Here is an 18,919-nt window from a genome sequence, read left to right as displayed (position 1 = left end):
ACGATTTGTGATGGTAGTCCAGCTCACTTAGAAGATAAAATTGCTGAAGCCTTAGAATCATTCAACCACGATCCAGAAACAAAAATACGTAGAATGGCTCATAAATGTTTAACTCATTATAACAGAACTGGAAAATGGAATATTTTGTGATTAGAAAATTATTTTTGGACTTTTGTGATTTTTTGCCTTTCAGCTCTGTGTAAAAAAAGTCTGATACAAGACAATTTTTAAAATGTGATCAAATATTTGTGGCGAAGAAGACATGTTTTTCTTTTGTGTTTAACTCTATGAGGTGAGAAAATTCTAAAATGTGATCAATTATATCTTGAAAATGAAATGAAATGGTTTATAATGTCCTATGCAATACAGTGTTTTATAAGGGAAATTTTGCCTGGACAGCAGCACTACGGCTTACTCTAATTTCAAATTCCAACTGTCAAGGGATATTTTACATGTACATGCGCGTCAGTGTGTACACGGGACCTCTTTTTTGTCCCATCAGAACGACTATACATTATCCCTTATTTAAAAGGGGGAACCATCTCCGAAACTCAAGAAGAACCTCCAGATTAATGACCCAACATCTTACTCACTGAGCCACTGTTGATCCCTTCTTGAAAATGATAGACATAATCTCTTTTGGTGTTGAACATAATCTGTCAAATATATCTGCTCAATATTTAAATATTACCAGTGGCCAAAATGAATTTGTATCAAGTCTTTTTTTGTGTTCAGGTCTGTATGCTGTGAAGATTTTTGACTGTGACAAGAGTGTATAATTTAGCATGAATGTGAGAAAAAATTCAAACCATTCTATGACAAAACATATCAAAGATATAACTTTGTAAATTGAAATATCCAGACAATACTATGTACCTATATTAGTTTAAATATGGTACATCATAATAAAAGTTCCTGCAAAATCTTTTTTTTTGTTTTATTTATTTAATAGGTTGCCATGCAGTGAAACATATGCCTACAGCAGCTAATTCATCCCAGCAGTCATTAGAGGCTGTCACAATTCTTTATTGTGTAATTGGAGCATTTATAAGACACTATAGACTGATCAAAGGCAACAACCTTTATGACATTCTGAACATCTGAAACACGCTACCTGCGGAAAAGTATCTCAGACACAGTCAATAGCCATGATATCCATATCACGTGATCTACACATCACAGGTCATGACATTGACGTCAATGGGTCATGAGGTCAACAACATGTTACATTATAAACAATAGGTTTATCTTCAGCATTGTTTCCTTTGCACCCATAAAGACTATATAATTCGTCCAGTCCATAGGCGTACGAGCCAGGGGGGCAGGGGCAGGTGGGGGGGGGGCAGCTGCCCCCCTAACTTTCGGGCAAGCTGACTTTTCGGGCAGATGGGTAAAGTGAAAATTTTTTTTTATTTCATCTACTTGGCATTGGCAAAATAAAATGCCTGAAATCTAATAAAACACTAATTTTACGGGCTGGAATAGCAGTAAAACGTGTTTGCAGCCGTCAAATATTCTAAAATTTTCTTTGGGGGTCCATACAAGGTCAGCTCCGCTTCTTCGCCTCTCGAAGAAAACCGGCGCCGCTGTCTGTAAACCTGAAATTTTTTCGGGCATTTCTAGTTTTTCTCCCCTAACTGTCATCGAGCCCTAATAAAACACTAATTTAACTTTTATTTTAATTGAATACCACAAATTTATACAGAGTTGACTATGGATTAAAACATTTTGTCTGGAGCCACTCTACTTTGTGCGACATTTTTCGGGCATCGATTATTATTTGTGAATGCAGCTGCAACAGTCTGATTGGATGGTTGGAATTCAGAATGGGATTTCGGTTACAAAACCATTGGATACTTTTTGAGTTGCTTACACGGGCTAGAATAGCAGAAAACGCATTTCAGTGGTTAAATTTTCAAAAATTCCTCCGGGAGGGTGAGGTCCCCATACCCCGCGACAATTGGTTAGTTGTTTGGAATTCGGGTCAGCCAGGCAGGCTATATAGGACCAAATTAAGTTGCTGTATTCACAGGCTGGAATAGCAGGAAAACGCGTTTGCGGCAGTTAAATTTTCAAAATTTTCTCCCAGCGGTCCCGTCTCCGTGGACTGTAAACGATTGATCTTTTGATTGGAATTCGAGTCAGCCATCTTCATTAGCCTATATTAGACCACTTTGAAGTTGCTTTGTTCACGGGCTGAAATAGCAGGAAAACGCGTTTGCGACCGTCAAATGTTCCAAAATTTTATTGGGGGGAGCGGGGATCCACACAAGGTAAGCTCCGATTCTTTGCCTCTTGAGGAAGACCGCGCCGCTGTCTGTAAACCCGAAATTTTTTCGGGCATTTCGGGTTATGCCCCCCTAACTGTCATCGAGCCCGTACGCCTATGGTCCAGTCCCAACATGTTCTCTCTTCTTCCAATGATTTTTCACAAAAATAACATCTACAACTCATAGAATTGACCTCGTCTTCAATGACAGCGTCTTCGAATGGTTGTTCATAGAGGCAGTCATTTTGGCACTATTTTGTGCGTTGGTCGTGTCTATTTCAGATATACACAATCAATTCTGTTGATGTTTTTAGGGTTGGGATTGACTAATAGTTAATTTATTTCACTTCTAAAACAAATATTTTAAACTTTAACGCAAATTTAGAAAATAGCCAAATTCTGGCTGGGATTACTGAGCAAAATGGCCATTCACTGTGTACGTGCGAAAAAAAAGCTGGCCATCAATAAATTTTCGTACGTTAGTTACGTACGCCCTTATGAGAAATAATTAAATTTGATAGGCTCCTAGTTTATTATTTGTATCAATTACAAGTCAGTCATATGATATCCTTAGCCTCAAGGCATTCACAAGAACTTTTAAATCAAATATCAAAAGGCTTCATCTTGTGAACATAAACATTATTGATAGGATGAGAACTTTTGGCTTTGAAGCATCCACAATATGGTGATGTTCATGTGGGAGAATAAGAGGGTTTATGAGCATTACATGGTCAGATGAATAAGCAATATAGAACATAACATTTATGTTAAATCATGTAAAATTGAACATTTTTTTTGTACTAACAGGTGAATATAACTAAGCAGTAAGCACTAATGCCTCTCTAAAGGTCACAACCGCTAATTACAAAAATCATCTTTGTAAAATCATGGAATGGAATGGAGATTTAAGATCTTGTGATAGATTTCATGTCAACAGTGCCTGTTTTATACCACAGGGGAAAATTTGGTCGGGATCACGTTGTTGCCAATATAATGTTCTTCGGATTGCAACTCCCAAGGGTTCTTTTAAGTGCTTGTCAATATGCACATGGATTGACCTTGCTTTTTCATCCCATATGTACATACAGACACAATTTCCTTGTCATACCAGCAAATGTCACCCTAGGCAATTGTGACGGCTGACGATTCTTCTAAGCCCACGGCCCCACACTTGAAATCGATACCTGACTATCACACCCTTTCGAGTGAAAGTGAATTTTCGATTGAATTGAATAGACCTACACAATTCACGTAAATAACAAATTTATTGTTATTTATCAGACATGATCAATGCAATGACAACAATATTTTCCAATCATGAAATATGAAAAATCCCATTGTTTTTGCTAAAACTAAAACAAGAGACAGTTTAAAATGAAACAAATACAAGTACATGCAAAATTACAATTTAAATTTTGTCTCCAAAATCAGTGTTAAAATCCTAAAGCATTTCTCTCTAAAGGTTTTCAGGATACTGACTTTTCATTGGCTAAGAAATAAAATTATATCTGAGATTTTAGCAATCAAGCCAATGAAAAGCCTTTATCATGAACACATTTTGTGCATGAATAAGGAGACTGATCAAATGAACAATGAAAGTTTCAAATAATTCTATTATATTCTACTATATTTTCATACAGACACATGAACACAGGTTGATGAGGATTAGTTGTAACTAGAATAATTTCCACAGGTTAACCAACCATGTCAGATACTATTTTCATGGCTATTTTGGTGGTTGGCAACTCAGTTTCCTGATGAAAAACAGTTGTGGAGTAGATAACAACCGCTTTCCTGAATGTTATTCGAAATAAAAATCTATGGGTGGATATCTGACTTACACATCGACACATATTATAAATATCATCTCAAGGTATTAGTGCACTTGGATAGGTCCAATATCAATTGCTCACCTTGTGCACATAAAATTCAAAACATGAGGTTATTGGAGGTACCTCAATATCAACCCCTAAGGACTTTATAGAAAGCTGATACAGGGAATAGCCACCTTAAAACATCAATAGTTACTATGGAAGATATGATATTGTTTTGGCTCACTGCTACCAACCACCAAAATAGCCATCAGGGCCCCGATTCCTAGAAAATTCTTAAGCATGTTCTTGTGCTTAGATTTTAAGTAGACTTTGCATTTAAGTAAACTTATCTTATTTTATGTACCAAGAAAATTCTTAAGAACATTCTTGTGCTTAGATTGTAAGTAGACTTCAGGGTAAGCACAAGCACGTTCTTATATGTTCCAAGAAAATACATAAGCACAACTTTGTTCTTAAACATTATCAAGCAAGGTATACGGCTTGCTTACCAACCTTAAGTCTGTTTCTTCTTCAAACAAGATGACTGACTGTAGATATATTCGACGGCATTTCCTACATCTTTTGATACCAAAGAGACAATTAAAAAACAGAGACAATCCTTTAGAAACATATTCTCGAGAAGAATGCCATAATTAGAAAATTTTGCTTCTAGTTCTACCCTGAAACCATTTTATTTATTTGCCAATTAGTAAACAACACAAAAACAGGATACTTTTAAGATCAGATTCCGTCTGTTTGCATGTGCTTGCAAATGCATCTAAATCGACCATTTGCCGGGAAGTTAATGTCATTGATCTATTTATAACTCTGTGCAGCCGACCAATTTATGACGTAATTCGCATACCAAAGTTGTTTTTATGATGCTAGAGAGCATCGTAGTCTCAATTTACCAGTCACAATGTGCTTTGACTCATTCTTGACTTGTGCTTAATAATTGTCTTGAGAATTTTCTAGAGACGGTATTTTATAAAGTTTCAAAGTAAGAAAAAGTGAAGCATGACTTTTTGCTTACTTTAAGAATTTTCTAGGAACCGACCCTGATATTTCTCACTATTCCTAATCTTCTTTTAATAGTATCTTTTAGCTTCATGATTGTCTTGATTTTAAAAAAAATCCAAGTAATTATTGAAAATTCAGGAACTTGATTTCACAAATTTCATTTTCTTTTCAGCTGATGGTTTATTATTGTCTTCATTTTCAACTTTTTCCTCAAATTTTCTTTTTTCTGGTTCCGTCTGATTCACAGTGTCTGTATTTTTCTCTGATACTGGCTCGGCTCGTTCTACAGGCGGTGAGACGTCCTGGAATCCCAAACCAAGATGAGACCTAGCCCCACCACTTAATTTATGATCTAACCCCTGTCGAAACTGTAATTCTAATTCGCTAGTAATTTTTTCTGTTTCTTGCTCTGAAAATAAAATAAATATATTCCTAAATCTATTGTGGTCGATTACAGATATTTAGAAAGAAAATGAATTATGAAATCGGTGGAGATTGTAATAAGCAGAATTAATTTGTCATAGAAAGTATGGCACAGGATTTTCATGCTCTTAGGAACAAAGTCATATTCCATTGCCAATATGAATTGTTTTCCTCATCCTACATGTAAGATTTAAAGGAGTTAAACCCTAAACTAAAAGATCTGACAACAGTTACATAACAATATTGGCTCTATCTGCTGATGTGACTAAAAATTCTGTTGACATTCACACAACACAATATTGGCTCAACAGCTGATGTACTAATAATTTTAAATATAGGCAGAAATCAAATGAACACATTAAATTTAAAGTAAAGATATCACGCCCCAAAAATGTTTAATTTCCTTATGTCCGATGAATGGCTAATATTGATCTGTATACAAAATTACACACAAAAATATATGTAAACATAATTGGGGGATTTTATCTTCAGACCTCTTCAAACACACACCAACAGTTGAACAGTGAGCTCTAAATTCAATGTCCACAAATCCGGCAGAACAGTTTAAAACAATCCAAATAAGTTAGCAAAAATTACATGGAGAATTTAGTCTTGTTCAGAAGTTTTAAAAATAGAAATATTCCCAGAAAGACAACTCTACCAAACGCCTTCGAAATCTGAAAATTTTGCTCTACTTTATACATATATGTACCCTAATATACAATCCTTTCAGGTTTTAAAAGAATTATACCAAGAACCCTGTCCTGTATTCACAAGCTTTTATAAGTTTGATCATAAACAGGGCGTTAACTCTGTGATCACTAAATTCTGAATTTTGATGGGGTTCAAAATCGATGAAGAATGCGGACCTGAAATTGTAGAAGGGCACAAATAGACAGAATCAGGTGAAGACATGAAATGAAATGTGGTTTAACGTATTATTGTTGTGCTCCGACAGGGCGAATGAAGGCAGAATACACCATGCAGTCTGCTATGAGTGAAATTTGCCCGGTCAGTGGCGCTACAGCTTACTCTTATATATTATATTCCAAATGCCAAGGGATCTTTTATGTGCACCTCAATGTGCACATGGGACTTAGGTTTCTCATCCTATCTGAACGACTATACGCTGTCCCTTGCCAGGCCCTCTGTCCTGCACCACTGACTAGGGGGAGCCACGAGATGTGAAAACGTAAAATGTGGACGGATAAAAAAGATAAAAAGTTATGTTGATTTGAAAATACAGTGCTTATTTCAAATATTATTTTGTAACATTATTGCCTGAACGGCAGCTTATTATATAGCTGCATGTTTTTCAATTTACAATAGTCAATTCAGTTAGTTAATAGTCATTGACTGCTATCAAACAATAATAGTTTCATGATATGCTTGATTTTGGGGGGAAATTACTTCATAGTTTAATGACTACTGGAATTAATCTGATGCTAAGGTTGTGTGTACTGCATTGATTCTTTGCTGTGATATGAATTACTTATTTTACTTGTTCTTACTTTCTCTCCCATGTGATGTGGTATGATCTCCAATTACAATTGAACCATGGTGATCTTTTTTCTGAAAAAATAAAAATATATGAATCCTTATTTGTTATGTTCAGAGAATGAGGGATTCTGATTCCCTTTTATGAAACAGCCAAACAAAAGTCAAATCTTTCACAATCTGATTAAAACACAGATCCTATTTTGTTTTGTTTTTTATAGTTCAAAATTTTGTTTTACTTGTCTTTTCTACACTAGGATCTGAAAGAGTTGTTATATAACCGGCGTTCTGGTTGAGATGAGGGATTAGCCAATGAAACGGAATGTGGGTAAACCACTACAAATGCCAACACTGATTGATTAATCAATGTCTGACGTCATAGGGTCAAAAGCCGCTCGTACGACCCCTGATACGACTTTCCAGTACAACTGGTCAGATCTTCATGTAGTGTAGGGCAATTAAAGCATAAAAAAACGAAATGAAATATAGCAAAAGCACTGGCTGGTGTGTATCTGGATCTTCACTAAATATTTAGTTAGTATTTAAATACATGTGAGGCACCTGTCACAGATTTTGTCAGGCACAAAACCTCTGATGTCTGTAATTTTTCAATGTTTTTATTGCCATCTTATAAACATTTCCAGCACAAAATTCAAAGTATCAGTGCCTGAAACTCTGTCAGATACCGTGCCTGAAACTCTGTCAAATACGGTTCCGGTACAACTAAAATCATTATTTTCAGGCTTGTTAGTGTTTGTTAATGAATAAAATTAAATGGTTTTATTAATGGTGGCTGTAATTGGAATACATTTCTCTCCTTTTTGAACCACTGATAACAAAACTAAAGATTACTACCAGTAGATTCATGTAGTATCAAAAACCACTGAATTTTAAATTTTATTGTTACAATAAATACCTTTCCTGCTCCCATTAATCGAAGAAATTTACTTTTCCTTTTATCATCACCAAGTTCAGCAGTTTCCCAACTATTGGCTGAATGCACCTGTAACATGTAAAAAATAAAATAACATTTGGTGTGTATGTTACGCAAACACAAACAATTTATACTGGTATGTACATGTACATGTATCAAAAAAATAAGTGGCTGAGAGCCTACAACACTTCTCACTTATTTCGACGGACGAAATTCATTAGGAATTACATGTACATTAAAATCAGTTTACACTTATACAGTACTAGTCATACCATACAAACATTACGAAAATGGTTCTAAAATTACACATTAATGTAATATGAGTGTAAACAAAGTGATTTATATCCAAATTATTTATTGTAATTTCTAATCAAGTATGTACAGTGAAATACGTAAAAAGTGCAAATTGAATGGCAGTCATTTTCACCTGCTTTGTCATGCTACACCTATTTTTTTCATTTATTAATCAGCCACTTTTTAATTGCTTCTGAATAGTCTTCTGGAATAGGTTTTTCTTTGGTCATTACAAATGGCACGAAAAACCATTATTTGGCATTATCTATCTACACTACATGAGTCATATAGTTATTTAAAAATCTTTATAATCATTGTGAGTGTGTCTTAAATATTGGATTTTTGGATCACAGTTTTTCATGGTAAGATAATAATATCAATATTGATTGAAATGGACTAACAAAAAACATTGAATTCTAGTTTGTGTTTTTAATTCCAATACTTATATATCGGTATATATCCCATTGGGATGAGTTATCTTGGGATGAGTTGTCAGGTATTCTTATATATCATACTGAGTTAGAGCAATGGTTCTCAACCACTGTGCTGTGAGATCTTCCTAAGTGTGCCACAAAATTTTGACTGGCACACTAAGAAAATTTCTAGCTAAAGAAGCCAGCTATTTGACTGATGAAATTTGAAATACTCCAATAAAGTAAGTTCATAGCTGTGTTTTTCTTTATTTAGTTTGAGTCATATGCTATGTGTCTATGATTACTGTCTGAACCATCGTAAATTTTAAACGGATTTCTTTGATTATGAACAAACTACTTAACTTTGGTTATTAATATTATAAACTTAAGTGTGTTTGAAATCGACTCCCGTTAAATAAAATCTGTTGCACAACTAATTATCCCAACAAATAAAAAAGTTCTCTCTTGAAAAATTGAAATCCCCAAACTTTTGACACAGAAAAATACCAATAAGGAAGCTGATAACGTCACTCTTTGGGAGATATCATTTCGTATAAGGGGTAACAGCATAGCAAATCGAAATGGTTTTCGGTACTTTTACGACAATTCAAGTTTGGTTTAAGAATTAGTCTCAGCTCGGCATTGAGTTTGAGCGTTCACACACAACTGTCCGTATTCTTTTATTTTGTTACCGTCTTTTACATTCTAGTAAAATCTCTGAAAATTTTATTTTGTTTTAATTATTTGAACTGGTTATTATTAGAACGAAAGAATGCTATCAAATTAACAATACACTCAGAGACTTCGGAGGTGAGCTTCATGAATTGTTAAATTATTTATAACATAAAGAAGATAGGATATTTTTAGTTTATATATGACTTTATTTTTATGAGTATCCATGCGAATAAAATTTGATAGACTAGCGATCAATACAATGGTTTCAGTATAAATCTCCTATGTAATTGCCTTCAGTTCATATTTTTCGTTGTCCAAACTCAAACGATTGTAATGATCGCGCTTTGTTTTCATTGCAACACGCGGTTGTCAAATTATCTGTTAAGACTAAACCACCCCCGCAAAAGCTGCATTGGTTTTGCCCAACACATGACAAAAGAATTGTTGTCTTCCACTCAGTCGAAATTACATAAGTAAATAGTCAAATTTGCCAAGAGAGAACTTTTTTATTCGTTGGGATATTTAGTTGTGCAATGGATTTTATTGAATGGGAGTTGATTTCAAACGCACAGGTAAGTTTATAATAACCAAAGTTAAGTAGCTTGTTCATAATCGAAGAAATCTGTTTAAAATTTACGATGGTTCAGAGTCAGTAGTCTGTGTCTACGGTACTGTATGGCGTCTATGACTTGCCATGTTTTTATTTTGCAAAATTCAAATATTTTTCATATATTCAGCCAGGTGTGCTGCTATATTTTCATGTGTTCCAAGGTGTGCCGTTGGCAAAAATGGTTGAGAACCACTCAGTTAGAGATACATCACATGTATCTCCATCATACATAGAACTATGTCTCCATTAATCACTCAGTCACCAGTGTTAGTGTTTCTCTTCCAATTTCTAAATTTGTAAGACTAGTTTTTAAAAAAACCCAAAACACACAATCCTAATTAGCAACCTCTAATTTTTCTTCTGTGTCCTTGTCATCTTTATTCTTAGAAACAACCTCTTCTTTCGCATTTTCAGGTTTAGGATTACTTTCAGAACTCATTTTGAAATAAAATGCTTGATTTCCTGTAATGACTTTTGTAACTTCTTTTGTGTTTTTTGAAGAGTAGGGTGTACTTTGAACGCATGCGCGGAAATAACTTCCTCTTACAACCGTGCAAAGATGGTAGGAAATAATGATTATTAGGCCTTCTAAAATCTCTAAACATCAGCTGTTCTGATCAGATTTCGTTTAGAATTGTATTAAAACTGCAAAGATAAATAAACAACCAGTGGAACCGTAATGCTATTTTGTGGTAAAATCCACCCGGCTTCCGCGAAACGTCCCTTAAAATGTTGTTATTCACACGCTGAAAATTTATTCGAACTTAGCGATGTATAAACTCCTAATGTTTTTCTAGACTTATTTCTATCAGTTAGTGTGAGGTAGTACTCGAAAAATTGTGATTAAAACTGTAATTCTAATTATTCTGGAGAAGACCTAGACTAACCCTTGATTGTTTACAAAAAAAATGTGGAAACTAATGATATGAAAATATTTTATATTTGTTGACTCTGCAACTCACTGTCGACACTGTCATTAGAAATGGTTCCACTACTGATGTCTTCCGCCTTACTCCAGCCACAGTATATAGTGGCTCGTCCTACGGAGTTCCTTTGCGCAAGTTTTTTTTAGTCAAATAACTACAAAAAGTTTACTGGCCTATAGCCCCCTTAATTTACACATAAACTGATGCCAAACTGTACTGCACATAGCTTAAATAAAGGAGCTAAATCGCTAACATTTGGGACCTAGAAATTGACACAAGTGGGTCGGAACTCATATGATACTGTAATATGAATGTATATAAACTGATATACATTCAATGGTTTCCGTTTTTACTCTAATTTCACACCAGTTATGTTCCGCGAAATAAGCCAACAGTCTCAATCGACTGCAAATTTCTAGCGCCTGGTTATTCCAGTCTATATACGCCGTTTGGTTTGGTGCAATATGTCTAGCCTCATTCCTCGAGTCTCTTGCTAGAACTGGGGCTGAAACGCATTATGGTACACGATTCGTGTACCAATGGTAAAATGTTTATTTTGTCTTAAATATTGAATATCAGAAGCCCATCTTTTCCGGTAAGATCACAGCATCAATGTTGATTTAAATTGACAAATAATTTGTGTTTTCAATGTTGAAGATTTTGGATGATATTGAAGTAGAGACTTGGCTACTTTAACATATCATATAATAAACCAATTCCCATTGAAATAAAGGTGAAGTCTTACCGCATAATTATATGATTTGATGAAACCCAAGTTGCGTGAAATTTGGCGAGATTTCATCTGGCTGCCCCTGGTGTCATGGCAGCTTACATGAAAAAAAATGTCGCTTTGAAAATGTAGAACGCATTACCACAAAGAAAAACTGTTCAATATCTATTTTAGTGGTCCAGTCTTCACTATTTGTGATAGAATTACCTAACTGTTATGACGTGTTGACAATTGTGCGTTTGAACCTATTTGTACTTGCGTAAGGAGTCGTAGACTGTATCAATTGTAGCGTTAAACACAGTTTAACGGTACAACATTTGTAGCTAGGCTAGCGCTAGCTGATGAAATTGACCAAATTTGACTAAATCAATATGGGCGTGTGCCATGCATGCAGTGTGCTATGAGGGAAATTTTGCCTGGATAGCTACGGCCAACTCCTATTTTGAATTCCAACTGTCAAGGGTTCTTTTAAATGTGTACGCAGGACATTAATAAGATTTTCCGTCCAATCCAAAAGACTAGACGCTGTTCTTTGCTAGGATCTCCATCCTACACCATTGGCAAGTGTAAAACACGTCAGAAATTTGCTGGTTAGCAAGCCAGTGCCTTATTCATTGAGCCACCTAATCTGGGCACGGTACCAGGCTGCAATAAATTTCAAGAAATTGACCCGTTTATATTACTCTAAAATAACGGTCTCAGAATGATAAATTTGTTTCCGTTGGTATCGATGAATATTTCAAAATTATTTTTTAATTTTTAGGTGAATATACCCAAATCAAGGAGGGCATATTGCGGCAGTCCTCGATGTCATAAACACACCATACATAAAGTAACACAGTACAAAGCTGGTAAAGCCTCACTTCATGTACAAGGTGAGTTCTTGAATCTATTTGATTATTTTAAGACAAGCCTTTTTTTATTGTGATTTGCAGTTATATTTTGCATATTGTAATTAAATCTTGCGTGAGTATATAAAAGAACAAGCAAATTGACTTCAAATCTTCCTGTACAAATGTGCCTGTCTCTAGTCAGTCACCTCAGTTGAAAGCTCTGATATTGGGGATCTGATGAGGAGAGATCAGGTGGTACAAGGGAAGAAGATTAACAGCAGGTCGCGGGTTAAAGATAATGTTGAACCTCTTTCCTAATGTTCTGTAATATTATCTGTTCTGTGATGGCAACACAAAAAAGTCTTAAACTCAGGTAGTAAGACAAAAATTGTTCTGTCCAAATAAGTGACCAAATATTAAGCCTGAGTCATTTGATTAAACATTGTCTGTGCCCTCATGCATCCATATTGATATCATTTGATTTATTTTTCAGGTAAAAGACGTTACGATAGAAAACAAAAAGGTTATGGTGGTCAAACAAAACCCATTTTCCACAAAAAGGTATGGATATAAAACTTCATTCAAAAATGTCTGGTTACAGTTTTACTATATCCTAGTCTTGTTATAGTTCGACCTTTTATGTATAATACCTAGGGCTTCTATAATGCTATTGGAATGTGTTGTATTACTGCATTATAGTGATGTCCCAATAATATATCTTTTGGGCTTTTCTCAATGATTATATTTTAACGCAGTAGTGATCTGAAACATACTGAAGTCACTTGGTCTTATGAGAGAAAAGCTTTTCATTTGTTAATATTATATTGTGTGCTATGTTTGTTGCTTTCCATTATAGACTCAAAGACAGACTAGATTTTTATCAACACCCTGTCACGAACATTGTACTTAACAAAATTGATGTTAAATTTGTCAGGAAAACCAGAAAATAACGATCCTTTATCAGGGACGATTGATCCATCACCTGCATTTTAGATTTGTCATTGAGTCAAGTGTTTCATTCTCATATCTCTTGTTGGGGTCGCCTGCCTTAATGCATGGGTTTTCTCCCGGTTCCTTCTATTGCTATAGACCCCTGAAAGCAAGACGATTGTTTAAATAAATACCATCTTTTACTTTGCAAAACTTTAAAACAATCATCTAATAATGATGTATTCGTATTTAAAGACAACCGAACTAAGACAATTAATCAGGTAGACAGTTTGATTTTTCTTTCAGAAAATCTGGAAAACACATCTTCATCAGACATTACTGGACAATTGCTCAACAGAACTTGTACATAAATATATTACAATTATGCACTAAATGCCAACAAAATTTACATGTTAATACCACAGGAATTGTCTGGATTCAGATCTGTGAAACCTTTCCTTGATGATTATAAATTAACGCAGTAGTGATCTGAAATAACATGAAGTCACTTGGTCTTATGAGAGGAAATGTTATAATGTAACAAGGATCATTCATCACTGGCGGTCAGCAATAATCTGTCAAACACTCAGTGCACATCACGCCGTCCCCCGTCCCCGATTGATCATATCCTTCATGCATATATTTAAGTATTCACTCATACAAAACTAAATATAATGGCCTTTGTGAAAGGCTTAATCAATCTGGATAATAATGGTGTTCATTTTGAAAACGATATCTATCCCAATGCCAATGGTTTATTGGCAATGGATTGTCTTCGCACATAATGAAACCATAGACCAGTGATCAAAAATCTTGGATAAATATCCTTAGTCACAGTGTACTCATGCTTTTAAACTTCAAACACACATCTTTTCTATTTCTAAGCATGAGCATCACTTTCATCTGGTGTCAGAGCCTGTATAACTAAGGCATGTAATTAGTGTCAATAATTTTAAACAAAAAATTTGAGGAAGCCGATGTTTTATTTTCTCAGTGATTATATTTTAACGCAGTAGTGATCTGAAAAATAATGAAGTCACTTGGTCTTATGAGAGAAAATAACATATTAAAGGAACATTACACGTCTATAATTTCAAATCTTAAAACCTTTGATGGATGATAAAACACATCTTACAATTTTTGAATTTATCAATTTCTGACAGAATATTTAGTTGATCATGAACAGGTCCAAGAAACTACTAAACAAGGGGTTCTAATACAGTCTCAACAAATGGATACTAGTAATGAAAACAGTATCAAATATTTATCAGTTTCTAGAAATCCTGTCTGGAGGAGTTTATCTTATTGATATTTTGAAGATTGTAGAAGCTTTAGGGCATGTTACAAATTATAAAATATTTTCATCCAGGTCCTCCAACAACTCAAGATCATCCTACGTGCAAGCAAATTATTGAAATAAAATTAAAACATGTTCATCATCCCAAACTCACCTAGTTTGTGTCGAGTGGTGGTTTAACTCCATATCTCTCTCCTAAAAAGATTAAAAAGATGATGACATTTGTAAATGTAGAATACATCTTTCTGTTAGTCTTGAGACTCCTACCAAATCACTAAGAACATGTTGGCCATTTAACTGATCCAAATAAATAAGTGAAATCAGGATTTAAGAGATTATAACTTACATGTACATGGGGACTTTCTTGTGCAACATTAATAATAAAAAAAAAAGACTACCGAAACAATGAATTCCATGATTAAATCTTCCTGTACAACTGTGCCTGTCTCTAGTCAGTCACCTCAGTTGAAAGCTCTGATATTGGGGATCTGATGAGGAGAGATCAGGTGGTACCAGGGAAGAAGATTAACAGCAGGTCACGGGTTAAAGATAATGTTGAACCTCTTTCCTAATGTTCTGTAATATTATCTGTTCTGTGATGGCAACAGAGTCACTATAGAGTGTTAACATTTTTTGTGCTTGACTGATGAGCACATTGTTCAATAATAAATACAAGGCAACTAATTTTGTTATTTAGAAGAGCAAGCCAATGTCAATTTGATTACAGAATTCTCAAGTTTTTAGTGTATAAACAAATTGTCGGAGTCAATTATTTCACACAGCTCATTACCTGCACACAGGTTCAGTAACGAAAAAATTTACTATTTTTTTTTTCAGGCAAAAACAACTAAAAAGGTTGTATTAAGGTTGGAGTGTTTACGATGTACTTTAAGGAAACAAGTCTGCATTAAACGATGCAAACATTTTGAATTGGGTGGAGACAAGAGGAAGAAGGTATGATATGAATTAATAGATTTAGATGAATATTTGGTATTAAACTTGTTTTAAGTATCTTTCTTGGGCAATATTTTTATAGTCAGATTTTCACTTGAGCTTATGCCTGTTGTCAGAAAAAAAATTGTCTGACAAATAGTGACAAAGTAGCATAGCGGGTAGGGCTGACAGCTAGGACAGCGGTTGGTAGGACACTTTTCTTGTACTGCAAACTACTTGAATTTCAGTTTAACAAGAAAATGATGCTTACTCTCAGTGTTTTTGTGGTTTTTATGGAGAGTGGCACAAACTCGTGTGCCCCTAATGTGACACTAGTGCACACAAGATATAGTGGCAGTGTCAATTTGTCGGCTGTTATTTTAGAAAAAAAGATAGGACAACATACAATGACTACCTTCAAGTGTTAATTTCAAGACAAGAACATTTTTGCCAAGAATGAAAGTATTAAATAAGCCCCCTTTAATTTCAATTAATAAATAATGAAAAATTGTGTTTTTCTTTTTCAGGGTCAAATGATCATGTTTTAAGAAATAAATGGAGGCTAAAAAAAAATATTAAGCATTTTGTTTTATTCCTACTAGTTATAATGTGAAAGTGTATACTAAAAGGCATATAGGAGTGGGACATTATATAACTAATGAGGGCTGTAAAAAAATTTTGTCTGAATGTATTGATCACAAAAGGGGAGCTGAGATGGATGGCTGGCTCGCTAACCAGAAGCTCCCGGTTTCCATCCTGGTGTTGGCTGAGAAAGTTGGTGGTGCTGGAAGGGACAGGGCCTGGCAAGTAACGGCGTCTAGTTCGCATGCACATAAAAGAATCCTTGATAGCTGGAATTCAATATAAGTGTAGGCTGTAACGCCATTGTCATGTCAAAGTTTCTCTCATAGCACACTGCATGGCGTTAAGGACGATTGGTGCAGAAAAGTAGGGTGTTCAACCCCATTTCATCACAGACAACTGAAAACGGCACTTTCACCAAAATCGAATTACAGCGAAAATATGCTTTTTTTGGCTCTTTTTGCTGTGTTGTTTTGTCCCGGGAATTGTATGCCTAGGCAGCTCTCATTCACTTTACCCATGTTGATACACTCATGTCTGCTGGACATACTGATAACATCATCACATTATTGTAATGTTAAGATTGGTTTCATGCAAAATATAGGGACTGTGTTACTTTGTTAGTCTAGTGGTTTAGGGCATGTAAAATTTTAAAAAAAACCCTGTAAACTGCTGTTTGGGAAATACCCTCTTCTCCCTAGCATTACACATCTTAACACCGAAATTAAAATAATTGACCAGTGAGTGCTTATGTGCAAGGAAAATTTTGCTCCCCAGTATAATCATATGTTAGTCTGAAAACGATTCCTATCCTGGTAGCTTCTTGGATAATCTTTTTCTCATGCTGTAAAAACTATTGACACATCACTTGTATATTCATAGCCTCCTATATGAGCATTTAAATTAAAACTATATTGAGACTAGAACAAATTAGTACACCATTTGGTGTTTTACACAAACAGTATAAAGCTATGATACACCTTGAAAATAAAACAATTGAATGTATTAAAAACATTTTATTTATAATACCATTTTGACACCACAAAAAAAATACCAAAGTTTTCCAAATATAGCCTTTTTTCTAATGTAGTTTTGCAACTAAAATCCCACTTCAACTTAGACGACCAGTTACCTAGGGGTCCTCCAGTCAATCTGTTATAAGCCTTTCTTACATGCCTTGACACCCTGTGGTCCTAAACATCCGTCCCCACCATCAGCTTGGATCAATTGTGTTTAAGACACATTTCCATCTTCCTCTAATTGTGAGGGTGGGGGATTGAGATGAGCCTCATAATCGAAATAATTCCTGTTTAGGCCTAAAAACGGCTAGGCCCCGAGTTCACAAATCATTCTCAGATTTAAGACTTTACTCAACTTTCAATCACTGTTTATGAGAAATATCTTTGATCCTGTAGTAGGACAGGGTTCGGAAATATCGGAAATCGCTTGCTCACAACATTTACCGACACAACTGCATCCTGGCAAGCTCGCCAAAAGTGTAGTAGGACAGGGTTCGGATACTGGATGCAGCGGCAGCTAATGTCATGAAACAAACAATAAACAAATATAATTTGATACTTTTTTTTATTATAAATTAAACAATGGCTTATGGAAATGTGGCGTGTGCCTTTAATGTTTCAAATGATTGATTTGCCCGAAATACTAAACAGAAATCATGAACCCGTTAACCCACTATTAAAATGGAAATCACCGAATTCTTCCTCACGAATCAAGTGAAAAAGCCGCAATGCCTATATCTCCAGTGTCTGGCAGTAGAACGCAATGTCTAAACTACTAGAACACCATTAAAAAGGAAATCACCGAATTCTTCCTCACGAATCAAGTGAAAAGGCCGCAATGCCTATATCTCCAGTGTCTGGCAGTAGAACGCAATGTCTAAACTACTAGAACACCATTAAAAACGAAATCACCGAATTCTTCTTCACGGATCAAGTGACCAAATTCCAATATGGTTTAGTACGTGGATCGATTTAGCGATTCCCACAGCGAAGCGAGAAGTAGATACAAATTTACTATTTATCCCCAAATCAGAACTATTATCTAAGAGTAAGAAATGCGCTCAAACAATCTAGCCCAAATATACTATTAAAAAAAAGTAGGGGATATTTGATTTTGGGGGCATAATACTAAAATATGCAAATGACTACGAAAAAAGTCACTATAGAACCTAACAGAAGAAACATTTCCAGTTATATGCGACGCCCAAACGCACCAATAGCTACCGCATGGAATGCAGGTGATGCTTGGGATCATCATGGGGGTCCAACCCAAGATTTGCACGACTCTGACTTTGAATGTTACAGTCATTGTGGCATTGAATTCCAGGGTGAAAACATCAGTTTAATTGTTTTAGTGACCAGAAAACAAATTTTGATATGCGTCGGCTTACCCAAAATGAAAGGTTACGTGCCCTTGGCATGCTAAAGATCGGCACAACACAGGCGGTTGTGGCGCGGACGATGAATGTTTCTCAGTCTGTCATAAGCAGGCTATGGTCCAGATACCGTGATACACAATCTGTACAGGACAGACCACGCTCAGGTCGACCAAGGGCGACAACTCAAGCCCAGGATCGATTTATCCGTACCTTGGCCTTGAGAAATCGTGTCATCACAGCAAATCAGATCAGCGCTCGTCTTCAAACAGACACTGGTGTGAGAGTGAGTGGCCAGACGATTCGGAATCGACTGCATAGGGGTCACCTTCGCGCCCGACGTC

The 18,919-nt window shown here is 35.4% G+C and overlaps 2 protein-coding genes across 2 annotated transcripts; one reads left to right on the top strand and one right to left on the bottom strand.

Annotated features, from left to right (window-relative positions):
- Nucleotides 1–3,515: 3,515 nt before the first annotated feature.
- LOC126810466 (small acidic protein) lies at nucleotides 3,516–10,444 on the bottom strand. The gene is made up of 4 exons (XM_050535559.2): nucleotides 10,296–10,444; nucleotides 7,940–8,026; nucleotides 7,038–7,098; nucleotides 3,516–5,512 (listed from the first exon to the last, which is right to left on the bottom strand). The coding sequence occupies exons 1-4, from the start codon at nucleotides 10,386–10,388 to the stop codon at nucleotides 5,238–5,240; spliced, it is 516 nt and encodes a 171-aa protein (XP_050391516.1). The 5' UTR covers nucleotides 10,389–10,444; the 3' UTR covers nucleotides 3,516–5,237.
- On the top strand, nucleotides 10,428–16,173 carry LOC126810465 (uncharacterized). The gene is made up of 5 exons (XM_050535558.2): nucleotides 10,428–10,511; nucleotides 12,369–12,480; nucleotides 12,932–12,999; nucleotides 15,503–15,619; nucleotides 16,126–16,173. Exons 1-5 carry the CDS (start codon nucleotides 10,509–10,511, stop codon nucleotides 16,144–16,146), a joined length of 321 nt encoding a protein of 106 aa, XP_050391515.1. The 5' UTR covers nucleotides 10,428–10,508; the 3' UTR covers nucleotides 16,147–16,173.
- Nucleotides 16,174–18,919: the final 2,746 nt, after the last annotated feature.

The sequence above is a fragment of the Patella vulgata genome, chromosome 2 (assembly GCF_932274485.2).
Source record: "Patella vulgata chromosome 2, xgPatVulg1.2, whole genome shotgun sequence".
Classification (NCBI taxonomy): Eukaryota; Metazoa; Mollusca; class Gastropoda; family Patellidae; genus Patella; species Patella vulgata.
This window is presented reverse-complemented; position numbering and strand designations above follow the sequence as displayed.